This window comes from Muscardinus avellanarius, assembly GCF_963383645.1.
Source record: "Muscardinus avellanarius genome assembly, chromosome: 1".
NCBI classification, from domain to species: domain Eukaryota; kingdom Metazoa; phylum Chordata; class Mammalia; order Rodentia; family Gliridae; genus Muscardinus; species Muscardinus avellanarius.
This window is the reverse complement of record NC_137786.1, coordinates 59,485,346-59,513,045: the sequence shown is the minus strand read 5'-3', so window position 1 is coordinate 59,513,045 and position 27,700 is coordinate 59,485,346. Positions and strand designations below refer to the sequence as shown.

The 27,700-nt window shown below is 40.0% G+C and overlaps 1 protein-coding gene across 2 annotated transcripts in view; it reads right to left on the bottom strand.

Moving 5' to 3' along the window:
* Positions 1 to 1,904: 1,904 nt before the first annotated feature.
* Positions 1,905 to 27,700, bottom strand: part of PTCD2 (pentatricopeptide repeat domain 2) — a gene marked incomplete at both ends in the record, with an annotated part of 37,597 nt that continues 11,801 nt past the window's right edge. For both annotated transcript variants that reach the window (XM_080712250.1, XM_080712249.1), the window contains 5 exons: positions 1,905 to 2,129; positions 7,998 to 8,111; positions 17,886 to 17,960; positions 19,912 to 20,025; positions 22,408 to 22,499. In XM_080712250.1, the coding sequence (XP_080568376.1) occupies positions 1,905 to 2,129; positions 7,998 to 8,111; positions 17,886 to 17,960; positions 19,912 to 20,025; positions 22,408 to 22,476 (597 nt within the window). The remainder of the gene's footprint in view (positions 2,130 to 7,997; positions 8,112 to 17,885; positions 17,961 to 19,911; positions 20,026 to 22,407; positions 22,500 to 27,700) is intronic.

Sequence of the window (27,700 nt, the reverse complement as noted above, 5' to 3'; positions counted from 1 at the left end):
AGGTCACCAGGGACTGGGAAAGTTGTTTTGATTACAAATTTTTTTGTTTTGTTTTGCTAATGAATGGTGGTTAGCTAACAATTAGGGCCACATTCACCCACGGCATACTAGCTGTTTAAGTGTGTGTGTGCGCGTGTGTGTTGTGTGTTAAGAGAAGATCTAAGATAAATTGAGGAACAGGAAGTATACTCTATTATTCCCTAAGACTTTAAAGGTAGAGAAATCCAAATGATTTTTTTGTCTTAAGAAAGCACCAGACATACACAGAAGCCATTAAGATTCTATGAAAGAACATAATTTGTTTTTTTAAATGGGACTGCCCAATGCTTTGAGTACAAGCAAAATAAATTATTTTTCTATTTCTGAGTAGGAGGTAGAACTAATTTGTTTATACAATTTCTCAACTAGGTGCAAACATTCGGAATGCTACCTACTAAGGTGATAGCCACAGTATTTGTCAGCACTTACTGTGTGCCACGCAGTCTTTACATTCAATATTTCAGCTCATTCTCACAAGCCTGAGGTAGGTATCCTTTTACTAAACTGGCAAACTGAGGTGGAACCATGGCCACTGGGTAATCCATGGGAACCCTTAGTATTCTCTTTTAGGGGATTCTCCGTTTCCCTCCAAAGAGACATAATATGGTACAGTGGGAAGAACACTAGACTAGGAATTTAATTTTAATCTCAGCTCTACCACAAAATAGCTATGCCAATTTGGACAACTAATTCCCTCAACCTGAAAGATGAGGGAGTTAATTATAAGACTGAGACGATTGCTCCTACTCTAAAATGTCTAATACTCTGGACAATTCTTGCCCCAGAACAATAAAATGAAAAGCCTTTATTTTGGACACAGCACTGAAGAGTCTGCAGACTCCTCAGCATCTGCTGCTGGGCTCAACATCCTTCTGGGCCTCCAGGAACAATAGGTACAGCTGAGGCAGGCATGCTGGGTCTCTTCTGGACATCAGGACCAGATACCTAAGATTCCTAAGTATGAAGATGCTTTGCCCTGGTCTCAAGACACATTTATTTTAGGAGAAGGGGGGACCTCCAAAGAAAAAGACAATTAACAAATGAAATAAATAAGCTATAGGATCAAATATTAATGGTCCACATAAAAAAATAAGCATCATGTAGTTTTGACTGGTTTTATTTTTTTAAAGTACATGAATTACCCATGACCAAAGCAGTAATCATTTAAATGTGGCTTATTTATCAATTCTGAAAGCTAACTTCTGCTTTTGTTTGTGCCGAAGAGAAAACAAAACAATCACAAGAAATTTGCTCAGGTACATTTTTATTCCTCTTATTTTTGAGAAAAAGGCCCTCTTGAACCTTAATGGAAATTTCAAATCTTTATGCAAATATACATAAAGACTGATCTTGGAGATGGAAAAATGAGGACTCAAGTATCTTGTTCAGGGTCGCAGAGGAAAAATGATGGCAGAGGGTGAGATAATCCTTGGCCATTTCCCAACATGGTAGGACTGGCCTTTGGATCTCCTGAATTCACCACGGATGCAATCTGCGAGTAATTACTCCCTTGGAGACTCAGTCGGGGCTGAACGCAGTGCAGCTCCTCCTGGTGCTGCTCCCCAGGTTCCACTCAGTGCTGGGAGCTGTGCTGCAGACAGTGACCATGCTCCTTCCCCAGTGATTGGCAAGGGGATACCTCCTTTCTGAGGAAGCTGAGCTCCCTCTGCTCCATCTACATCTTCACACCAGTACAACATAGTAAATTCTCTGGCCAGCATGTCTCCACTCAATGCACTTGGGACTTAAGAGGGAAACCAAGTGTTAGTGTGGTATCCACTGAGGTAGGATGCCTGACTTCCTAGAAAAGCCAATAATTCACTTGAAGCAGGCTCCTCAGACCCACAGGAAAGTAGAAAATAGGGTTACTCCGCCAGCAGAGACTGGTTGAGAGGCTGGAAGGTCCGACGGCTGACTGTCCTCCTGTTTAACAACAACGTGTGGGATTTCCTGTCTCTGGGGGTGTGGCAGAGCATAGCATCCAACGTGAAAGGGTTGACCTGGCCATTTATGTGCAGTTTCCCATAGAGCTCGTCAAATCTGGCCACAAGGGTGGGCACATTCTTCACTTTTTCCCTCACTTTGGCCAGCTGGAAAAAAGTAATAGTAGGTCATTATATTTCTGCAAGATTTCCTCTTGTTCATTCTATCCTCTAAGAAGCAGAAACAGATATGCATGAAAATGTATATTGTACACCCAAAATAATGAAAACTGGGGAACTGAAGCACACAGTGGCATTACTAATTATAAGAGATTCTACATATTACACATGAGACTTAGAATTTATACTTGGAAACCATATCTAACATCTTATAAAAGCAGATTCAAATGGCAATACTATGCAGTACAACATGCAAGGGAAAAGAAATCAAATATCAATGGATTCAACTTTGTTCAATGTAACGATTAAAACAGAAGGCAGAGCCATATTACATAGGGCTTTATATTTAGCCCATGGTTAGTTTGTTGGAATTTATCCTAAAAGCCATCAGAGGGCAGAAAGTGGAATGTGATCTTAGGTTTAAAAAGCTGTGTAGAGAATGAATTGGAGTGTAGAGGATTGTGGAGATGATTCTGGAGGCCACCATAGTAGTGAGGAGGAAGACAGAGGATGGAGGTTTAGACTGCGAAGTGTACATAAAGATGGAGAAGCTGATGTACATAAGGTATACACTGGAGGTCAACTGAAAGGATTTACTGGTGAAGAAGTGAAGGAAAGGAACAATAGGTTTACCTTCCCAGTTTGGCTTTACTAACTTGATAATGAGGAAGATGGGGAGGGCCATTTTTGCAGGGGAAAATCAAGATTTTTGTTTGGAAAGGACTGAGATACCTGTGAAAAATCAAGGCGGTGTGTCAAGAAGATACACAGCTCGAGGTGTGGAGGAGAGGGGTAGGCCAGAGGCATGAACAATAGAAGTAAGTAAATAGTATTTAATTCTACAAAAATGAGTGAGCTCAAAATTAGAATATGGAGCTACTTTCTAAACAAAACCAGATAATGTGGACTTCCGGGAAGATGGCGACCGAGAACAGCGGGGCTTAAGAGTCCCGCTAACAACCAATCTCCATTACCACAAAAAGAGCGCCTTTCATAGCCAGAAAACACCATCACCAGAAAAACAAAAAAACCACCAGGCTCCAGAGAGAAAGCGGACTGAGAACAGAGCTCAGGGCCACAGAGGAGACACACGCGCCCGAGGACGCGGCAGCAGCACCATACTGCCGGCGGCAGCGGCGAACTCAGCGGACGGCTACAGCAAGCCGAGGTGAGCCGATGCGGAACAGCCAGGCGGGATCTTTCGGCGCAGACAGCATTTAAAGCTCCCAGTGGCTGAGCTCAGCACACGCTGCAGGGATTCAGAGTGGAAATCAAAACCAGAGAAGAAAAAATACGCCAGCCTCATGGCCAAGGGCGTGGCAGAGGCGCCATATTGCCACCGGCGGCGGCAGCAGCAGTGAATTCACCGAGTCCAGTACAGCTACATCTACGTACTCAAGAACAGTGAGTCAAATTGCGGGCCACAGAGGAGAAATCCCAGTATTGTGCCTCCTGGGACTTGACCCAGTGAGGGAGTGGTGGTGGCAGAGATATCACACCATAGGAGAGCGTGCAACCTGGCACCCCCCATAGTTTAAAGCAGCCTCTATCAACTCCCTGGGTCGGAGACTCTGTGATACAACCCAGTAAAGGAGTAGTAGGGTCTGAGATAATACAGACTCGAGATCCAGAGCACCTTAAGTGAAGCCATAGTGACCCAAGGGAAGAACCCAGAGAAGGCACAAACCTCCGAAATCATGGGAAAGAGGAATAACACTGAAGTAATGAATGTGCACAACCCCACAACATCAGAACCTGATAAAACAGAAAATCAGAGATTTCTAGAAGATCAAATCAGGAAAATAACTGTAGAAATAATAGAGGTGCTTCGAAAAGAACTCAGAGAGAGCCAAAAAGAGATAAAGGATGCAATTAATGAAGTAAAGGCCTCAATTCAAAGCACAAACAACCGATTAGACCACATGGAGAACAGAATCTCGCTCTTAGAAGATGAGCAATCCAAAAATGAATGCATAGTTTCTAATCTAGAAAAAGATATCCAACAGCAGGAATCTGACATTGAAGAAATATGGGCCCATCTTAAGAGAGCTAACCTAAGAATAATTGGAATAGAGGAGGGAAAAGAAAGTGATACCAAAGGGATCAACAATCTCTTCAAGGAAGTAATAGCAGAAAATTTTCCAAATATAGAGCAAGAGGTTGATACACAGATCCAGGAAACTTATAGAACTCCCTTTAGACAGGATCCGAGAAGAGGATCCCCACGCCATATAATTGTCAAAATGACCAATGTGGAAGCCAAGCAGAGAATCTTAAAGGCAACAAAAACAAAGGGCCAACTGACATTCAGAGGCAAACCAATTAGAATCACTCCAGACTTCCCAAACCAAGTCATGAGAGCCAGAAGGGCTTGGAGTAACATATTCCAAACTCTGAAAGAAAACAACTTCCAGCCAAAAATTTCCTACCCAGCAAAACTTTCTATCAAATTAGATGGAGAAATAAGAAGCTTCCATGACAAACAGAAACTGAAGGAACTTATGTCTTCAAAACCAGCACTAGAGAAAATACTCAAAGAGATTAACTACAAAGAAGAAATAGGTAACACTCACCAGAACCAGAGAAACAAGACTTTCCATCCAACAGACAACTAAGATTGGTTATCTGTGGAGATTCATTATTTATGTTAGTCTTTTACCTATCTCTAAATTGTATTGTTTGCCTTTATTGTTGTTAATTTTTAGGATTTCTAGTTGGAATATTAATATACCTTCAGATATAGCATTTGGAAATATTTTATCCAATTCTATTAGTAACTTTTAACTCTGTTTACATTGTCTTTGGATATACAATATTTTCTTTTATTTTTTAGGGAGTTTGTATATTCTTCTGTTGCCTGTGCCATTGAAATCATATCCAAGAAATCACTGCCAATTTCAATGTTGTGAGGTTTTATGACCCAGATTTTCTCCTAAAAGTTTATAGTCTTAAGATTTATATTTAGGTCTTTTATCTAGTTTGAGTTAATACTTGTATGTGGGATTAGGTAAGGGTCCAATTTTATTCTTTTCCTGTAATTATTATTTTTCAACAATATTTAGTTAAAAGATTATTATTTCCACCACCAAATCTTCGTGGAAACCTTGTCAAAAATAACTTGACAATATAGGGAAGAAGTTAGCTCTAGGCTTGCATTTAACTCCAATGGTCTATATATCTGCCTTTAGAACAGTACTACACTGTTTCAATTATTGTAGCTTTATATGGTATGAAATCAGAAAATATACATCTTCTAGCTTTGTTTTTGCTTCGAGATTGTTTTGGGTAACTAGAGTCCATATTCCATATCAGGATAGATTTTTTTTCTGAAAAATAAATATATGATAGTTTCACCTAAAAAAAAAGAAAAAAATATTCTCTGGTAAGAAAGAAAGCAAAAAGAAATATTGAAATGTTATCTTTAAGACATCAAAAGCTTGGTATCAGACAAATAAAACTGTTATGTGAGATTATCATTTTTAATTTTGGATAAATTGCTATAATACTAGATGTCAACCACTAAGCCAAGCATGGGAGGGAGGGATGGGGAGAGAATGGGGTGGGGATCGGGTGGGGGCTGACTGGGCGATGTGTGCATGTATGTCTACAAAAGTTTGTATCCCACTATGATGTATGAATACAGTGCACCAATAAAATAAAATTTAAAATAATAATAATAATAAAAAATAAAAAATAAAAAAAAATAAACAAAACCAACATTTTACTTGGTTAAATCCTTATTAAAGATAAACCTAATGACATTTCTTAATGAAATGTAAGTGAGATCAATCTTTCTAAGAAATCCTTTGGTCATCTCCTAAATAAATCATAATTCTATTTGCTACCTGCACATTTTCCTTTCAAATAAGGGCTTCCAACCGAGCCTTAGGACAAGCACCTTAAGTTCTTCTTAATAGTTCTTTAAAAAGAAGAGTCTGTTTAGTCCTTTTTGTTCAAGGTCCAGTGATTTAATGTGCAGCATATGGCTTCCAAAAGAAGCAAACATGCCACGTTGGAGGAACTCTGAATTCACTGCATATACTAAATCACTTGTATCACCACAGAAATATTAAATGGCAATGTGAGAGCCATGCTACAATGCATGCAGAAGAGAGACTGTACCACACTGGTTTGTTAATTTAGCTTCAAAAAAGTAATCAACAAAGAAACAGCTAATGTTTGGGTGGTTGCAGGAAGTAAACAATTTTTACAATACTTCTCTGGTGGCAAATAGTTCCTATATGGTTTATAGTCTTATTTTCACACACAACACATTTTTTATGACTGTTGGTATAAACATTACATACAGCATTTGTAAAATGCAAAGTTTTATAATATTAGATTCCACACGCAATCTCTCACAGACACATTAATAACTAACTCAAAGATACTAAATTTGTATCAACAAATTCATTTCTCAACCAGCAATTCCCTGACATGGTCTCACAATAACCATGGGTAACCAGGCTTGGTGATGGAAGCTTGTAATCCAGTACCCGGGAAGCTAAGACAGGAGGATCACAGGTTCAAGACCAGCCTCAGCAACTTAGTGAGGTCCTCAGAAACTTAGTGAGACACTGTTTTCAAATAAAAAATAAAATAAGGATGGAGATATAGCTCAGAAGTAGAATGCCTCTGGGTTTCATCCCCAGTACCACAAAAAAAGCACAAAAACAACAGAGGCGGTAATACACTGAATTAAAGAGAGGGTTCACTGCTAAAGAATCTTAGAACTTTTCAAAGTAGGTTTTTTGTTTGATTTTGTTTTGGATGCTTCAGTCAAAGAAATGGGCAAGAGTAGGTCTAAGGAATGATTAACATCAATACTGTTTAGAAACTGATGTTCTACCAGTGTTAGGTAACTGAGTATATGTGAGCATTTGTGCACATACATGGACTTTAAAATCTGTCATGTTTCTAGTTCCTCCACTTTCCCAAACATACTTAAGAATAGCCTAAGTTTATCCCATTCTTCAGGATGGGGTAAGTTCGGGTCACAATCTACAGAGCCAAGACCACAAACAGAAAGAAGCTTTAAGTTAATTATATCCAGCTGGAAGAAACCTTTGGGCAGAAGTGAGGACAGAAGTGGGCAGAGCTGGGAAGGCAAGGGCGTGATAGAAGAAAGCAGCCGCCTGCCCCCACTGTCAATACCACCATCCTGGCTGTCGGCCTGGATCAGCACTACAAGGCCCAGGAAGGAGGCGGAAACAGGGAAGGAGGGAGGCTGATCAACAGGCCAAGTCTGGCTGTTAGTCAAAATGACAACACCAGTATTTTTTCCTATAATATGATCACTGTCAATAATTTATGGTTTCTTCATAGTTTTTCCTAAGTTATATGCTATTAGAGATGTATAAATGACTCTTCTGGAGCAGAATAATGGGGGGGCAGGATCTAGTGTACAACTGGCGCTGGCTGGCTCGAGGTGCCTGCATAGTCACCATGGTATACAAAGAAAGGAGCCAGGGCTGTCAATGTGCAGTCATTCTCTTTTGATTACTTCTATTTATTCCATAAAACAAGAACGTAGGTCATTAATTGAGAGTGAAATGGGGAAGCTTAAGAAGAAAGGAAAAAGGTATAAAATTTTTATCCAGGTGAAATGAAGAGATAAGTCCCATGAAAACCGTGCAGGGAAAAGAATTACATCAAAAGAAAATGGTTTCCTAGCATTTCAGAGAATATATTCTGCTGGAAGAAGACAATCTTATCATGCCTACATGGAAATCTTTAAAATAGGATTCACAAGGAGGTTATCTTATTTGACATGGTCTTTAAAGAGGTGAATTAAGATGAACATTTTTAAGAGTGCCTTTTCCCTTTTAACAATCTCTGGAGTAATTGCATACTTACTACTTCCTCTGAAAACTCGTGTCTTTTCACAAATCTCGATACATTTCTTTCTGCAGCACTCTTTAGTATCTCTATCAGGGCTTCCAACATATTTGAATGGATATGGATCATAATCTGAATAAAAAGAAGCCAATACAAGACTGAGCCAGTATGTCAATGCTGGGAAATGTTTCCGGTTAGATAAACCTGCACTGCTAGACACCCACCTTGCTTTGACACCATTTCCTAATTCATTTGCTTGCACAAGTTCAAAACACTACCTTAATATATATGTACCTTAAATATATGTTCACTAGCCCAAAAGTGCTTTCCCATAGTTAGTTAGTAAAAAAAAAACAACACAACTTTAAAGCTTGTTTAAGGGCAACAATGAAGACAGCATCTACTCCGGAGTCTGGATACTTGGGCTGAAAGCTCAGCACTAGCAATTATGAGCCATGTGACTCTGGGGCCAGCTACTTAATCTCTCTGACTTTTAATTTCCTCATTTCAAAACTTGGGGAAATGGTGTTGGTGTTATTGTGAACATCAATCCAGCACACAGAGAGTAAACAAAATATTAGTTCCTTCCTTCTCATCAACTATGAATTCAGAGGATAAGATAATCAAACATCTTAAAATTAGCCAGAGGCAAAAGGTATTTTAAATTTGGTGTTAGGAATTTTCAAGCACACAGACTACTGAAGGCAGAGTAGAAGATGGCTAAAGTCTTAATGAGGCACTCCTGTTTAGCCTGTATCATTAAGAAACTTTCAAAACTGGGTACTGGTTGTGTGCATGCCTATAATCCCAGTACTTGGAAGGCTGAAACAGGAGGATTGCAGGTTAGAGAACAACCTCAGCAACATAAACTCTCAGCAACCTAGTGAGACCCTGTTTCCAAATAAAAAATAAAAAGGGCTAGGGTGTAGCTCAGAGATAGAATGCACCTAGGTTTAATTGCTAGTACCAAAGGAAAAAACACCACCACAACTGGGTACTGCACTGTGCTTTCAAAATAATACTAACTCCCTTCCACCAAACGGGTACAATTAACACAAAGCAAAAGAACAAATTTCCTCCTTAATTATCAACATTCACCAGGACAATTTGAAACAAATTTCTTTTAATTAAAAAAAAATTTAGGCTGGTCGTGGTGGCACATGCTTGTAATCCCCGCGTTTGGGAGGCGGAGACAGGAGGATTGCACAGGTTCGAAGCCAACCTCGCTGGCTTAAGAGACCCTGTTTCCAAATAAAAATATAAAATAGGTCTGGGAGGGTAGCCCAGAGGTAGAAGGGTTTCCAGGAACCCCAGTAACACACACACACACACACACACACACACACACACACACACACACAGGTCTGGGAGTGTAGCCCAGAGGTAGAAGGGTTTCCAGGAACCCCAGTAACAAACACACACACACACACACACACACACACACACACACACACACACACACACACAGTTTAGCCAGGCGTAGTGGCACACGCTTGTAATCCCAGCATTCGAAGGCTGAGACCAGAGGATCGCAGTTTGCAGACAACCTCAGCTACTTAGCGGGGCCCTCTGTAACTTAGTGAGAGCCTGTTTCAAAATAAAGAATAAAAACTAGGGAAGGGGCAGTAGGAGATCGAATGTCCCTGGGTTCCATCCCTAGACCCCCACACACACAAAAAAAGAAAATGAAAATTTGCCAATGTTTACAACTGTTTATAATTTGATCTTACAAGTATATGTATTTCCCCCAATTTCATCTTGCTTTTTGCCAATTATTATATGAGTAATTCTTTATAACATATTAGAAATATTAGGGAGAAAACTCATTTTTAACAAATACACAGCAATTAATCATGTATAAGTATATCATTTTATATACTGATGAATGTGTATACAGTAAAAAGTCCGATAGTTTTCTTTAGACTTGATTGAAAAAAGTGAAATGACTAAGTCAAAAGGTATAAATATTTTCAAGGCTCTTGATCCTTATAAAAGGTAGTTTATCTGGAAAAGTTTCCTTTTATATATGTTCTCTCACCAGATTATTTTATAATATTTTTTACTTATTGAGTAGCTAATTAGTCTTCCTCATTACCCTAACAAATCAACCAAAGCAGACTACCTAGCGAAGAGGTTTATTCAGTGCACAGTTCTGCAGGTTCGGGGCCTGGGCTGGCCTCGGCTCAGCTCTTGTGACGTCCGTCTCTGCCGTCATAACACCATGGCAGATAGCAATGGCAGGGGCTTGTGCAGAGGGAAGAGTCGTATATTAAGCAGGAACCAGAAGCAGAGTGGGGCCAAACTCAGGCTCCTGTAACAACTCTTTTATAAATAAGAACTCCTCTAATGCCTTCTAAGGGCACATCCCCAATGACCTCAGTGCCCTGCAGAAGGCACCCCTTCTTCGTGGTGACACGACCTCCATAATGCCACACTGAGGACCATGCCACCAAGACATGGACTCTCAGGAGACAAACTAAAACCAAACCATTACACGTAGTTTATAGGATGAGGGGTTACTTTTTGGTCCTAAAGAACAGAATGAAATAGTCTCACCCAGACTAAATACAAAGAACCTGACCTGAAGTAAGTGTTCTAGAGGTTGGGCAAGATCATGAACACATTCTTTGTAGAGGGACAATCCTCCAGGGCTCTCTTGAACTTCTGCACATCTTAGAGCAGAATCACGAACTGCCTTTATTCCAGACTATCATCTCAAGGATTTCTGTGTAACCAACAGACACAAGATATTGTCAAGAGCAAAGCATGCTTACTTACTGCTCATTATAAGAGATTTGGGTTCCCTAAGCTCAGGGTTCCTCTTTGTGTACAAAAGGAATGCATATTTCTCCACATCACCCCCTAGAATTTGAGGTTAAGGAACTGATGCAATACTTTGGCTGCTGCTATTGTTATAATGCACTGTTCATCTCTTGGTGTCTTGTGTACTTTACCAGTATCTCTGAAACTGAGTCAGGCTACCTCATTAGCTTGCAAGTAGGGCGAAATCTCTGACCCTTAACAGTTCTAAACACACTTGGTAATAAGACCAATCTCAATATGGTGGCAGTTGTCTGTGCTCTCCAATGCCAAGACAAGCCTACCTTGTTGAATGCAATGTCTGCTATTGCTCGCACCCAGCTAACCTTCAATAATAAAGAACAAAGAGAGAAATATGTGTCCCCTAGCAATTTACAAGGATAAACTGTGGGGAGCCATTAAGGCTTTCCCCTAAATATCTCTGACTTAGCTGACTGTCCTTCGCCCAGAGTCAACAAGATTTGGGATTATAGAAAGTTCAAAAAGGTCTGAGAGAAGATCAGGTGGTGATGGCACGAGGGTATTGATTGATCTACCTGTGGTACATGTGCTTTGGATTGGTCTTTGTTGTGTTCTGGTGGTAGTAGCATGAGAGTGTTGATTGACCTGTGACTGTATAAATAACCTCTGGAAAAACAAACCCAGTGTTGGCGCAATAAAGATGAGACTGACTCAGAAGTAAGCGTCGGCCAGGAGCATTGGCGCAATACAGAATACTGACCCAGAAGTAGTCGTCAACCCGTAGGAAATATTGACCCAAGAATACAGGTCGGCCAGTAAAGATAATAGGCTGGCAGCTCCCCCACGTTAGAATTAAAAATTCTTCATCCTCACGCCTCTCTTCAGAACCCATACTCTTGCCGGCTGGCTCCAGCAATAAACCACTATAGCCCTATGCTAGAAATGATGTGCTCCTGGAAGATTTCAGTGTCTCTTCATAAGATCTCCTTCTTGCTTCCAACAACTACAGAGATTTAATTAACATTCACTCTTTTGTTTATTTTACTTTTTTTGGTGGTACAGGGGATGGAACCGTGGGGCTTTCTACCTCTGGGTTATACTCCCAGACTTATTTCATATTTTATTTGGAAACAGGGTCTCACTAAGTTGCTGAGAGCCTCACTAAGTAGCTGAGGTTGGCTTCGAACCTGTGCAATCCTCCTGTCTCAGCTTCCTAAGTACTGGGATTACAAGCGTGCACCTACATACCCGGCTAACATTCACTCTTAAAAATATACTGATGAGCCGGGCGTGGTGGCGCATACTTGTAATCCCAGCATTTGGGAGGCTGAGACTGGAGGATCACGGTTTGCGGACAACCTCAGCTACTTAGTGAGGCCCTCTGCAACTCAGTGAGACCCGGTTTCAAAATAAAGAATAAAGAATAGGGTAGGGGGTGTAGCTCGGAGGTCAAATGCCCCTGGGTTCCATCCCCAGACCCGCAAAAAAAAAAATACACACACACACACACACACACACACACACACACACACACATACATACATATACACTGATAAAGGGCAATAATATGAGAGGCTTGTTTCAAACCACATTCCAGGGTACAGTTGAAGAAATTTGAAACAGTATAGCACACTGCTTTTTTTTGTTTGTTTGTTTTTTGTGGTACTGGGAATGGAACCCTTCTACCTCCGGGGTACACTCCCAGACCTATTTTATATTTTTATTTGAAAACAGGGTCTCTTAAGCTAGCGAGACTGGCTTCGAACCTGTGCAATCCTCCTGTCTCCACCTCCCAAGTGCGGGGATTACAAGTGTGCGCCACCACGCCCGGCTAGCACACTGCTTTAATATTACAGATTTCAAACAAATGACTAGGGAAACTGAATTAGCAAGGAACAGAAGAAATTTTACTAAGAAAAACTATTAAAGGAATATATACTTCCTGCTCCTTTTATTTTTTTGAGGTCTCAGAAAATTGTGACAAGTCACTGCATATCTCTGACCAAAAAAGGGAACAGAAGACCTGAGTATGCAGAAATTTATATCTGTTCATCACTAACTTTTAAATTGGTACATTATGCTTATTCGGGATTCACTGTTCTCTATTTATACATGCACATACAGACCATTCTGCATGTTTCTTTTATTTTCATTTTAAGTCTGTTCTATTTGAAGTAGAATGTCACACGTAGTGTGGTACAGTATTCTAATCAATATTCATTCTCCTCTCCTTTTCTGATAACAGAACTCAACTTTAATTCAAGGACTGTATTTCTCAGGTTTCTTTTTAATTAGTTGTGGTCATGGGATGAAGTTCTGGCTAATAACATTTAAGTACAAATTGTTGGATGAGACACTTGGGCAAGCATCTTTAAAAGGAACCAATAATTTTTGGTCCTCTACCATTTTTCTTCTTGTGAAACCAGGAATGTATTATTGATGAGAGTCACATGCTCAGGATGACAGAGGGAAATAGTGACAGTGGCCAGGTTCCTGAAGACATGATAGAATGCCATACCATGGACTGACCTCTTCAGGCCTTCTATATGGAATACAAATAAGCCTCTGATTTATATAGGTTCTTCTTCTTTTTTTTTTTTTTTTTGAGTTTATACTGCTCCTAATCAAATACAATTCTTAATGCAATTCTTAAATTATATATATGGGTGAGACATTGCCACAAAGGAATGTATGAGAAATGAGTCCTATCTCCTTTTCCACCTGTGCAGCTTAGACTTTCCAGCCTAAATTAGAATCTTAGGGTAGCCTTGCTGAATAGGAGCAAGGGGCATTAAAATATTTGAGAACCTGTGTTCTCAAATAAATGACAAAAGCAGCAAAACTAATCATTTGTCAATTCTATTGCAAGGTAAGTTCAATTCCAAAATGAGTGTCCATTTGAAGACATGCCAGATTTCTAGAGAAATTACTAGAATTCAGATAGAACCAGTAGCAAGTTATCCTGTGTTAGACTCTGTTACATTCAGATATAATTTTGACAAGGAAATTAATCCAGTGATGCTGAGTAGCATTGCTAAAGAGATAGGTCTTTATTAGCTGGGAAAATAGGAAACCAGGCCCTCTGTGTCATAAAGGCAGCAGAAATAATTTAGATTAAAAAAAAATTAACTTTAGTAAAAATTAGGGAAGTTCAAATCTCAATTGGCGGTAGCCTTAATTTTTTTTTTTTTTGTATCACTGGGGATTGTATCAGAGGCATTCTACCTCTGAGCTAAATCCCCAGCCCGATTTTTTTTTTTTTATTATTATTTCTTATTTAGAAACAGGGTCTCCCAAGGTTGTGGAAGGCCTTGCTAAGCTGTCGAGGCTGGCTTCAAACCTGCGATCCTCCTGTCTCTGTCTCCCAGGTACTGGGATTACAAGCATAGGCCACCATGCCTGGCTACCCTAAGACTTTAGTGTGAAGCATTAATTTTTGAAGTAGATCAGAACAAAAAACCTTAATTTATTTTTGCTAATATTGACTTAAGAGATCCTATACTCTCTTCTGTCTCAGCCTCCTGAGTCATTGGGATTACACGCATGTGCTACCACACCCAGATCTGTATAGATGCTTTTTTCAGTATATATCCTATATTCCCACTTCTTAGTAGTTGACAACCCTTTAATGATTCCAAGTGGATGACAGCCACAGAGAAGATAAGCCCCATTAAGTCATTCTGTTTAATGCTCTCATAACAGATCCAGAATCTGTAAGATTTCTAAACTTGAGAATGACAACCATCTCTTTTTTGTTGTCATCCCCCAAAATAAACAGGCTTATATTATAAAAGAAAAATTTAGATTGAATATTTATAAGAGTTTCCTGAATAAAGTTTTTTATTTAATTAATTAATTTATTTTTTGGTGGTACTTGGGGTGGGACCCAGGAGCTTTTCTACCTTCGGGCTATACTCCCAGACCTATTTTATACTTTATTTGGAAACAGGGTCTCACTAAGTTGCTGAGAGCCTCACTAAGTAGCTGAGGCTGGCTTTGAACCTGTGCGATCCTCCTGTCTCAGCCTACCAAGTGCGGGGATTACAAGCGTGAGCCACCATACCCGGCTTGAAGTTTTTTAAACAATTACATTATCTTTAAAATTTCCAATAGCAGAGAAGTCTACGACTCAGTTCATAGGGAGAATAATTTATATGCAACATTAACCCAAGGTTCCTTACATAATTCTTGCCCAAAACATGGCCAACCCACCATGGATACTGGCTGAGTTTCTAGACCAGAGAAAAGGAGCTGATCCTGCTGTCCCGGCGCCTGAGCGCCACGCTGAGTCTATCCATAGGCTCCGCTCACTTCCTCCTGCTTGGGTTAGATGGCTTCACTTTTGGCAGGCTGTCATGTATTTCCACCAAAGCACTTTCTCATTTGAAAAAATATTTATTTCATTATTAGACCCTCTCAACTGTGAGGGGCAGGCAAGGGCAGCAAGAGTCCAGTCCAACCTCAGGAGGCACGCCACCCCAGCTACCGTGGGTCAGGTCTCCTGACACCCAGCCCTGTGTTCTTTTCATCACAACCCAGGAGCGGCCTGGCCCCAGTTCTGGCTGAAAAGACACCACCCTTCTCACCTCTGTGGGTTGGAGAGGTGGAAACCCCAAGGCTTCCAGTCGGCTGTCTGTGTTAAAATCCTTACTCTGCTGTTGAATTAGCTAAGAAAACATGGGTAATTTTCTTACCCTTTGAATCTTCCTTTCCTTATCTACACTGTGGAGGAATTAAATTTATGTGGCAAGATACTGAGAGCTCTGCAAAATGAATTAATGAACTTAAAAATAGCTACCATGATACCTTTGCTAAAATTAAGTCAAAATCTGCCTATCACACTCTCTTTGATTTCTCACCACCAACCTCACTTTGACTCTAAGAAAAGTTGCTGATGGTCCACACACACCACCTCTCCTCACCCTATCCTATCCTGGATTTTTTCCCCTGTCTGATGCTACAGACCACTTGGATAGCTAAGACTTTGCTGGAAGAGTCTCTTGCTAATCCCAGCAATTCTACATGAGCGTAGCACATCTGCGGGCCACCCTCTTTCAGAATCATGACATCTTTGGATACCAGAGCTGCCCATAACCAACAAGAAACACCAACGAGTATGGCATCCCCTGGAAGGCCAGGCTTCCTACTCTATTGGTAGCTCAAATGACCCGAACTTCAGGAATCTGGAATTTTGCTACCCAGCCTTCGCCTCCCATACCTGCCTTAGCCTGTGAGTTTTCAGGCTGACCCTCTTGCTGGAACCCACAGCTTCTTTTGGTCCCAATCACAGAATAAGAGGGCTCTGGAAAGGTTACGTCAAGAGGGCTCTGAGCCTGCTTGGATTTCTACACAGCTTACATTGATCCTCGTCTTTTCTGATGCTTCCTCTGCTTCACTAAGAATGCCTCTTAAACTCATTTCTGCATCTCTTACTTCCCTTTCAACCCAGAGCCATCATCAAGTCTATGCAGGTTGTTTGGCTGAGCCAACAGCTTTGACACTCATCCCTCCAGGAACATGCCCTTGGCCAGCCGCAGAGTCTCTTTGTGGGAACTTTCCTAGAAGTCTCTTCACTCCCAAGCTCATCTTGTTCTTCTGGTTCTCTCTCCATCTTTATGGTACCTCATTTAAAAGCATTTTGAAAAGTAAATGTGGGTCTCATCTACAATTCTTATCTCAGAATTCTGGCCTGACCCTGTTCTCCAAAGTTGATGGTAAAGGCTCATCTAGTCCTTCTCTTAAAAGTCACTAGGCATTGGTGTGGGGTGACAGATAACTGCTACGAGAAGTAAAAATCATCATTATCTTTAAGTGTTATTATTCCTTTTTAGAAGCTTGGGATTATACCTAATTCTAGTTCACTGGGTTCTATGATTTGTTACAAATTCCTTTTTAATTTAACTTACCTCATGTCAAACACTACTGGTATTGGCAAACATTTATCGAATACTGGCTACATGCCATTGTGCTAACTACCTTATATACATCCCTTATTTCTTTCTTATCTTACAACAAAGGGTATTATTTATATTATTTTGATTCAAAGGACTGAGAGCCACAGAAGTGAAGTAATTTAATGAAAGACTCGGAGTTGAGTAGAGGTGCTTAAAATTAAGTTCATATTCTTTTTAAAAAAGCCACACCGGAAGGAACCTCCTAGCTAGGAATGTCTTCCCACTTCCATCCCTTCAATTTGCAGCCCTGTCCTCCTCCAGGACAGTGCCTAGCAGGGACCTCCTCTCCTGGACTCCTTGGTTTGTCGGCCCTCTCTTTCCTTTAACTGCCTTGTCTTGGAATACTCCTTTGTACCAGCTGCAATCTGTTTTCCTAGATCACATCACATTGATGTTTACACAGTTTTGTCCCATGAAACTTTTCCCCTTCTGAATCCCCCGAGTGTCATTTCTGGAGACGACAAAAGCTCGCGAGTTGGGGGCTTTTCTTTTACAAGTCCCACAACACAAATGCCCTCTGCACACAAGCACAGGCTGGACAGGGACTGGCTATGTGGGAGCTGCAGTGACTCTGATGACAAGATGGTCCTTTTTTAAAGTGAAACAGAGAGGTTTAGTCTGCTTTGAACATTATTTCTGGAGTGAATCCGGCATATCGGGGAGGAATTTTGTTTCGGCTTCATCTTCAGTTTCAAGGGCTAAGAGTTTGGATGCCTTGGGGGAATGAGTGCAGCCAGACCCTTGCTGACCCAGATACCCAGGACCTGAACAAGTGACACGGTAGCCCAGATAAGTCAGGGAGGCCAATGGGCCTTGCAGACTGGCAATAGATAAGAATGGAAATAGCACTGGGGTGTCTCTCAGGGAGACTGGCGAGTCCATCTCTCCACATCTACAGCCTTCCCTGCTATGCTTCATCTTCAGCGCTTAGCCCTGTCTTATAGCTGAGTGTATATGTCTTGCCCAGGTATTTATAAATTTCTATGAGCAACAGCTGTGGATTCTTCTCACAGAGGGTGATTCTGTAATTTTCACAAAGAAGAGTTTGATAAATGACTGTTCTTTTGAACTGAATGAAGTCCTTAGGAGATCAAGTCCGTGTATACAGTCAAAAATATAAACATTTCTCTGCATTTCAAGTCTTACTTTAAGCAATTAAGAAGTCACTTACATTTAAATTAATGCAGCTCATGGTCTCTGGATTCATGATTTGAGAAAAAAAGGACGTAGCTTTGGCCACTTCATTCTAGCAGAAAAAAAACAAAAAAACAAAACAGTCACACCTCAAATCACACAGCATTATTCTGCTCTCATAAACATTATTAGGAAAAGATAGGATATTCCTGTTCATGGGATTTCAGAGTTTTAAAATTGACGTTTTTTTTGTTTTGTTTTGTTTTTTTGCGGGTTTGGGGATGGAACCTAGAGGCATTTGACCTCTGAGCTACTCCCCCCCCCCAATTTTTTATTCTTTATTTTGAAACAGGGTCTCACTAAGTTGCAGAGGGCCTCACTAAGTAGCTAAGGCTGTCTGTGAACTGCGATCCTCTGGTCTCAGCCTCCCAAATGCTGGGATTACAAGCATGCGCCACCACGCCTGGCCTCACAAAGTTTTTTTTAGTAACCAAAAATAAATATTCCATAAATATTTTATCCTATGGTATATTTTTCTATGCTTTAACAATCTGGTTGGGTCCAGTTTTGGGGGAATTTATTTTGTGTGTGGTATTAAGGATTAAATACATAGGCATTCTACTTGTGAGCTACATTCCCTATACCTATTTTATTTTTATTTTTATTTTAAAATGCGGTCTCACTAGGTTGATGAGAATCTCACTACTTGCTGAAGCTGTCCTCAAACCTGTGATTCTCCTGTCTTAGCCTTTCAAATGCCCAAGTCCAGTTTTTAAGGTAGTGGTATTAAGTTGGGATTTCCCCTTCACCCATTAGACTCAGCTTTCGAAAAAGACAGGAATAAGAACCAGAAATGCAAAATCTGTCTTTGACATAAATAGAACAAAGAAACCTCAAACAACAAGAGGAACTTCCTGGATCCTTGCAGTGGCTGATGTGAGACTAGGCAAGTATTTCCACAGATAAGCCATATTTGGAGGAAGCAGTGTCCCTGCAGCAGAGACTGAAGAGGCTGTTTACTGTTCACAGAAGAGACTCACTGAATGAAACCCACCTCAATGCCTGCGCCAACTGGCTGTGCATACTTATAAGCAAAACTCTACACAAAGCCTGCTCCCCTAGAAGAGAGCTCTGGTGTCTGTCTGCCTTTCTGTTTGTCTCTCTCTAATATGAATTTCCTGAAAATGGTGATCTAGAAATTTATATTTTCTAATGATAAATAAAAAAAGCACATGAACTCCATAAAGACAGTATATATAGTTTATATCCATAATATATGTTCATATACATATAAATGTTTATAAGAGGACAAAACAAACCTCCTGAGGGAAGCTTAGAAGGTACAGAAGTGATGACAGGCCAGCCCACACCTGAAGTGTGCATCCTCCTGTCTTTGTCCTTCAATAACTTTTTCTAATGGATCACCTTGATACTCTGATTTCTAATTAGTCATAAACTAGAACTGTCTAGTCATTTTTACCACCTGGGCAAATAACCTGGCTTAGTTAATATTTTTTCTACCATAAGATTTCCTTTTACTATGGAGCAAACATGTAAGTACTTAGGGCCTGGGGTAGGCCATGTCAAAGGAGGGGCTTTTTAAAAGAAGAGGGGTTCAGGGTTCCAGTTCCCTGTCCTTCACTAAGGTGCGACCTCAGCAAAGCCCCTCTGGGCTGAGCCAGGAGTCTTCATTCATGTAAAGTGAATTTAACTTTGGAGAGCACTATATTAAACTGCTGTCTGGGAAAATTACACAATAAACTGACCATTTGTAATTTTCATTTTAGTTCCCTAAGAAATTTCTTTTAAAGTAGCTTCCTTCCTGATTCCCCCCACGGTCTTGGCCAACCCATCCAACAGAAATGCATGCTAGGTCCTCAACTTTAAGTAAAAACATTCTCTATAGGCATAGCTCTAGACGTAGGTCGGCAACAAGGGCACTGCTTTCTTTACAGGGACTTTTCTTTACTATACAATCAGAAGGGAAAAAAAAGTAAAAGAGCACATAAAAGTAGTCAAGTCCTGCCAATCCCACTTTACTCACATGCACCCCACTGCCTTACCTGATTCAGAGCTAATGCTACAGCGAAACAGGATGCTCTCCGGGAAAGAACTTCTCCTTTGATTAGGGCTTCTTCTCTTAACGTACTACAGATTTTAAAAGATTCCGGGCTATTCTGTGAGGAGACAAGAATACTCAATAAACATCACAAACCTTTAAGTTTAATAAAATGACTAACAGTGCGAAGTATTTCAAATTTTCTTTTCTAAGTATTTCCCAGAGCCTGCCTCAAGCCATTTAAAAGATTAAGCTCCAAGCAGACCAGATAAACTATATGCTAGCAGCTTGAGTCAATTTTTGCACACAGGGCTATTTTCACCAGAAAACAACAGGTCTCTTTGTATCTGGACAGGCTAAATTCTAGATATTGACCCTATATTAGGAGACTTTTCCTGGGGAGATTTCTAGTCTGAAAATACTTACCCAAGTTAAAAATTAGAAAATATGAACACTAATTTGAAAATAAATTATGAGTCAGGCGTGGTGGCACATGCTTGTAATCCCAGCGCTTGGGAGGCTGAGACAGGAGGATCACACAGGTTCGAAGCCAGCCTCAGCTACTTAGTGAGGCTATCAGCAACTTAGTGAGACCGTTTCCAAATAAATAGAAACCTTAAAAAATAAACCAAGACCCGGGTGTGGTGGTGCATGCTTGTAATCCCCACGCTTGGGAGGCAGAGACAGGAGGATCATGCAGGTTCAAAGCCAGCCTTGCTGGCTTAAGAGACCCTGTTTCCAAATTTAAAAAAATATATAAAATAGGTCTGGGAGTGTAGCCCGGAGGTAGAAGGGTTCCAACCCCAGTACCACCAAAAAAAAAAAAAAAAAAAAGAAAATCCAAGAATATCAGTGATACACAAACGAGCAAAACAGCAGTGGTAAACCAAATCGCCTTCCCCTTATGAGAACGACACCAGCTATGTTTCTGTCTGTCAGGCCACAAATCACCTTCCAAGCCTCAAAATGAAGTCTGAGTTTGATGAAGGGTCATTCCAGGAACTGACTTGGAATCTGTACTGGCTAACCGGCTCAATTTTCCAATTTGTCTCCATTGGGTGAAGCAAGTTATTCTTGGATACAATTCAGGAGAGAAAATCTCTCTGGTAAATTTTCTCTACTTTAGCACCCACTTAGGGAAGTGTCCCTAAGTAGGCCAGAAAACTGGAAATCACAACCTTGAGTAACCAAAGTATTAGTGTTGCTTTGCTGGCCTCCTACTTTAAAAGAACCATAGAATGCTATGATTGGAAAGAATTACCTCATCCAGCCATCAGCAAACTCTTGCCCTTAGGCCAAATCCAGCCTACAACAAAGAATGGCTTTTATATTTTTAAAAGCTTATAAAAACAAAAACAAGTATGTGACAGATATCATATGTGGCAGAAATGATATGTTCCTTAAGTCCCCAAATATTTACTAACTGGCCTTTTCTATAAAAAGTTTGCTGATCCCTGAATCTAACCCTCTTGTTTTACAAGTGAGGTAAGTGGTCAGTTCAAAGCTACATAAGCCAGTTAATACTACACTGACACAGGACTCCCACCTTTCTCAATTTCTAGTTTGATTTCCTTTCTATTATTAACCTAGATGGCCCTATGATTTAGGGAAGGTTGTATTCCTATGCTCTTCAGAGAGGTTTCTCAGTGGCCCATGTTCTTCTACCTAGCTGGGTTTGCTTTCTTTTCAGTATACAAAAAATTCTGTTGCCTGATATCCTGTTTAAATGGCAGGCATGTCCACATTAATATGTTGAACCTTGGTTTTTTCACTATTTCAGTTATTATTAATTAATTCAACCAACAAATTCTGAATAGCTTCCACATGCAAGAAAAAAGTCTGGTAGTAATAACTTGTAAGGCATGATCTCTGCCCTCAAAGGGTTCATTTTTATGCCATACACATTTATGAAAGACTTGTTGGGTACCAGGCACTGTGTCAGATGCTGGGAATCAAAGAAGCCTCAAGGAGCTCATGCTCCAGGAGGAAGGAATCTGTGCCTACTAAGTACAGCATCAGGCAGACTTCTAAGTTCAAGAATGTGATATGAGCAGGGCATAATCGGGGGTATTTGGAGATGATAACACCATTTCCAGCTTTGGTGATCATGAAAACACCCACAAAGGAGGGCAAAGCAGCTCTTGGGTTTGCCACAGAAGGATATATGATTTTAGAAGAGGCACCAGGAAAGATGATCTAGTGGAGTCCAGTATGCAAGACAGCCCTGGATAGAGCTTGAACCTGGCATACCACCCCTCAGTCTCACTATCTACGCAATAACCAGAGAAGGCTGAAAGGTAGTAAATTGCTTTTCCCTGATAAAACTGCCAGACTAAGCTAACTTGAGTTTTCTAAAAATGAATGCATTTAAAATTGAAATATTTGCGCCAGATGGAAAACAGACTTGAGAGAAACTGAATTTTATTTGCAGAGAATAAAAATAAACCCTCTCTCCAACACTACCCACAATGCCCTGAGAGTTAAAGGAAAATAGTCTTACCAGTTTGTAGCAAGTTGCAAAAGCCAGGACATAGGTATCTTTGATGAACTTCACATCTTGGTTTTTCATCTCTATCAATACCTCCAGTGCATCTGCCAAAATCGAGGAGTGGGCTGACAGTGTTAAACATATCTACTGTTTCCCAAAGCTCTAATAATAGCACCATCTATTGAAAAGTGTATATTAGCATAATAAAAGCTATTTTTCAAAGTCACTTAGCAATTAGCTACATATCAAATTAAATAATCAGATTATGCAGGAAGAACTGATATTTTAAAACCTGCTACAATTTTAACATGAGCCAAATCTGGGATGTTTTGTTTAAGGTAAACCATATAGCGAAATGTTTTCTGCTTAAAGAATGAGGACTCCATAATTTAGCCCTTCCTCAGGAGAGTAAGGATTATTTTTGTACGGTTCATTTTTATTTTGCTAATTGCTAAACCACCAGACAGCAAGATTTTTTCACCAACCATAGGTTGTAGTACTTACTTTTATATTTGCCTTTAATAAATAACATATCCATCAAAATGTTGAATGATGTAGGGTCTGAGAAGAAACCTTGTAAACGCTAGTGAAGAAAAAACACAGCACTTTGGTTAAAAGTTAAAGCTGTTAAGGAGTACTTATACTGTATCTATCCAGGTCTTTTTTGGCTGCATTTGGCCTCCCGGATTCTCTAATAAGCTGGAATACCAATGACTTATTTGTGAGAAAAGGGAAACTGCTGCCTGCTACCTTGGCTGTCATGCCTTTGGGAATTCTTACAATCTATTATCTTAGTAATTTTTAGACTATAATACACTGTTATTAACTTTAGTCACTATGCTGTACAACAGATCTTATTCCTTCTAAATGAACTACTTGTGCATCCTTAAACCAACACCTTCCCAGCATCTTACTATTTAGCTACGATGAGATGCATAATATTCAAATAACAGCCTTGAGCCGGGAGTGGTGGCGCACGCTTGTAATCCCAGCGCTAGGGAGGCTGAGACAAAAGGATCGCACAGGTTCGAAGCCAGCCTCAGCTACTGAGTGAGGCTCTCGGCAATTTAGTGAGACCTGTTTCCAAATAAAATATAAAATAGGTCTGGGAGTATAGCCCGGAGGTAGAAAAGCCCCTGGGCTCCACCCCTAGTACCACCAAAAAAAAAAAAAAAAAAAAAAAAAATAACAGCCTTGTTCCTTAAATTTAAGATTGCTTTGAGACTTCCAGGAAGATGGCGACTGAGAAAAGCGGGGCTTAAGAGCCCCACTAACAACTAATCTCCATTACCACAAAATCAGCACCTTTCATAGCCAGAAAACACCATCATAAGAGAAACAAAAAAATCACCAGGCTCCAGAGAGAAAGCGGACTGAGAACAGAGCTCAGAGCCACAGAGGAGATACACCGGCCTCACGCCCGAAGCCGCGGCAGCAGTGCCATACTGCCGGCGGCAGCGGCGACTTCACCGGACGGCTACAGCAAGCCGAGGTGAGCCGCTGCGGAACAGCCAGGCGGGATTTCTCAGCGGAGGGAGCATCTAAAGCTCCCAGTGGCTGAGCTCAGCACACGCTGCAGGGATTCAGAGTGGAAATCAAAACCAAGAAGAAATACGCCAACCTCACGGCCGAGGGCGTAGCAGCGGCGCTATATTGCCACCGGCAGCAGCAGCAAATTCACCGAATCCAGTACAGCTACATCTGCGTACTCAAGAACAGTAAGTCAAATTGCGGGCCACAGAGGAGAAATCCCAGTACTGTACTCCCTGGGACTTGACCCCGTGGGGGAGGGGCGGTGGCAGAGATATCACACCATAGGAGAATGTGCAACCTGGCACCCCCCATAGTCTAAAGCAGCCTCTATCGACTCTCTGGGTCGGAGACTCTGTGATACAACCCAGTAAAGGAGTAGTGGGGTCTGAGATACTACAGACTCGAGATCCAGAACACCTTAAGTGAAGTCATAGTGACCCAAGGGAAGAACCCAGAGAAGGCACAAACTTCCGAAATCATGGGAAAGAGGAATAATACTGGAGCAATGAATGCCCACAACCCCACAACATCAGAACCCGATAAAACAGAAAATCAGAGATTTCTAGAAGATCAAATCAGGAAAATAACTGTAGAAATAATAGAGGTGCTTCGAAAAGAACTCAGAGAGAGCCAAAAAGAGATAAAGGATGCAATTAATGAAGTAAAGGCCTCAATTCAAAGCACAAACAACCGATTAGAACACATGGAGAGCAGAATCTCGCTCTTAGAAGATGATCATTCCAAAAAATCAACGCATAGTTTCTAATCTAGGAAAAAATATCCGACAGCAGGAATCTGATATTGAAGAAATATGGGCCCATTGTAAGAGAGCTAACCTAAGAATAATTGGAATAGAGGAGGGAAAAGAAAGTGAAACCAAAGGGATCAACAATCTCTTCAAGGAAGTAATAGCAGAAAATTTTCCAAACATAGAGCAAGAGGTTGATACACAGGTCCAGGAAACTTATAGAACTCCCTTTAGACAGTATCGGAGAAGAGGATCCCCACGCCACATAATAGTCAAAATGACCAATGTGGAAGCCAAGCAGAGAATCTTAAAGGCAACAAAAACAAAGGGCCAAGTGACATTCAGAGGCAAACCAATTAGAATCACTCCAGACTTCCCAAACCAAGTCATGAGAGCCAGAAGGGCTTGGAGTAACATATTCCAAACTCTGAAAGAAAACAACTTCCAGCCAAAAATTTCCTACCCAGCAAAACTTTCTATCAAATTAGATGGAGAAATACGAAGCTTCCATGACAAACAGAAACTGAAGGAACTTATGTCTTCAAAACCAGCACTAGAGAAAATACTCAGAGATTAACTACAAAGAAGAAATAGGTAACACACACCAGAACCAGAGAAACAAGAGTTTCCATCCAACAGTCAACTAAGATTGGTTATCTGTGGAGATTCATTACTTATGTTAGTCTTTTACCTATCTCTAAATGGTATTATTTGCCTTTATTGTTGTCAATTTTTAGGATTTCTAGTTGGAATATTAATATACCTTCAGATATAGCATTTGGAAATATTTTATCCCATGCTATTAGTAACTGTTAACTCTGTTTACATTGTCTTTGGATATACAATTTTTTTTTATTTTTTAGGGAGTTTGTATACTCTTCTGTTGCCTGTGCCATTGAAATCATATCCAAGAAATCACTGCCAATTTCAATGTTGTGAGGTTTTATGACCCAGATTTTCTCCTAAAAGTTTATAGTCTTAAGATTTATATTTAGGTCTTTTATCTATTTTGAGTTAATATTTGTATATGGAATTAGGTAAGGGTCCAACTTTATTCTTTCCCATGTAATTATTATGTTTCAACAATATTTAGTTAAAAGATTATTATTTCCACCACCAAATGTTCGTGGAAACCTTGTCAAAAATAACTTGACAATATAGGGAAGAATTTAGCTCTAGGCTTTTATTTAACTCCAATGGTTTATATATCTGCCTTTAGAATAGTACTACACTGTTTCAATTATTGTAGCTTTATATGGTTTGAAATCAGAAAATATATATCTTCTAGCTTTGTTCTTTTTTAAGATCGTTTTGGGTATCTAGAGTCCATATTCCATATTAGGATAAATTTTTTTCTGAAAAATAAATATATAAATATATGATAGTTTCACCTAAAAAAAAAGTAGAAAAAAAATATTCTCTGGTAAGAAAGAAAGTAAAAAGAAATATTGAAATGTTATCTTTAAGTCATCAAAAGCTTGGTATCAGACAAATGAAACTGTTATGTGAGATTATCATTTTTAATTTTGGATAAATTGCTATAATACTAGATGTCAAGCACTAAGCCAAGCATGGGAGGGAGGGATGGGGAGAGAATGGGGTGGGGATCGGGTGGGGCTGATTGGGCGATGTGTGCATGTATGTCTACAAAAGTTTGTATCCCACTATGATGTATGAATACAGTGCACCAATAAAAAATTTAAAAAAAAAATAATCTGTGCTCTGAACATGTATATTTTACCCTTCAACGCATACCAAAGTACTTGGTTGGTACGAGATTTAATAACTTGCATTTTCTAAAACAATAATTCCTTAGTTGGATGATTTTAGTACATTTTGGTCACATTTGGTTATGAGAGGTATTATAAGTATTATTGCTAATAAAAATTATAAAGTACTAAAAAAAAAAAAAAAGATTGCTTTGTTCAGGTTTGTTCTTTTTTTTTTTTTTTTGAGAACCTACCATGCAGACCTTGTTTTAAATGCTGAGAATAAAGAAATGATAAGACATACATGCTGCCCTAAACTCTACTTGGGGTTTATAATATAGTAGATCTCAAATATTGGTGGGAAGACAATGAACAAGTGAATACAAATAAAAAAGCTAGAATATCAGGCATGAATAATGGCTGTAAGGAATAATGATGCAGGATAAAGAGACAGAGAAGAGGGATGGAGGCAGTGGGGGAGGCTGAGATGAGACCTCCATGGAAGCAAGGTTAGGCCTTATGGCACTTATTCTTAATTCAGTTTATTCTACTTCTCTATAAAACTTACTTACACATAATGTTTCATACAGAAGTTAAAAAAACTTTACTTTTCTTTTTTTTAATCATCATACTTTTGGCTTTATTTCAGTAAAACTTTTGTTTTCTTTTAATTACAGGATTTAAAAATGCATATTAAAAAAACGAAATTCAAAATTATATTAAGAACTGAGAAGTGTTAATAATTCTAACCTTAAAGATATGCAGGTCAGTTTTCAGAGTTTTAATATATACCTAATAAAATATAATTATATATTATATTGTTATGGCTTGGATAGGGAGTGCCGGCCCTCCAGAAAAGCTTATGTGTTGGCAATGCAGAAGTGTTCAGAGGTGAAATAACTGCGTAGATAAATCTGTTGGTGGATTAAGAATTTGAGTGGATATACTAGGGGGGGGCAACTGTAGACAGGTGGGGTATGCTGGAGGTAGGCGCTGGAGGCCACGGGCTTAGAGACTGCATCTGCCCCTGGTCCCTTCCCCTTGCTCTCTCTGCTTTCTGGCTATGGTGAGTGGAGCAGCTTTCCTCTGCCACACACCTTGCCATCGTGTTTCTGCCTGGGAGCTGGCCAACCATACACTGAACCTCTCCAATCGTGAGCCAAATAGGCCTTATCAGGTATTTTGGTCACAGCTACAAAAGATCTAACTAACACATAAATTTCCTTTTTCTCTCTCTTTTTGGTACTGGGGGTTGAACCCAGGGGCATTCCACAATCGAACTATACCTCCAGCCCTTTTTATTTTTTAGTTTGCA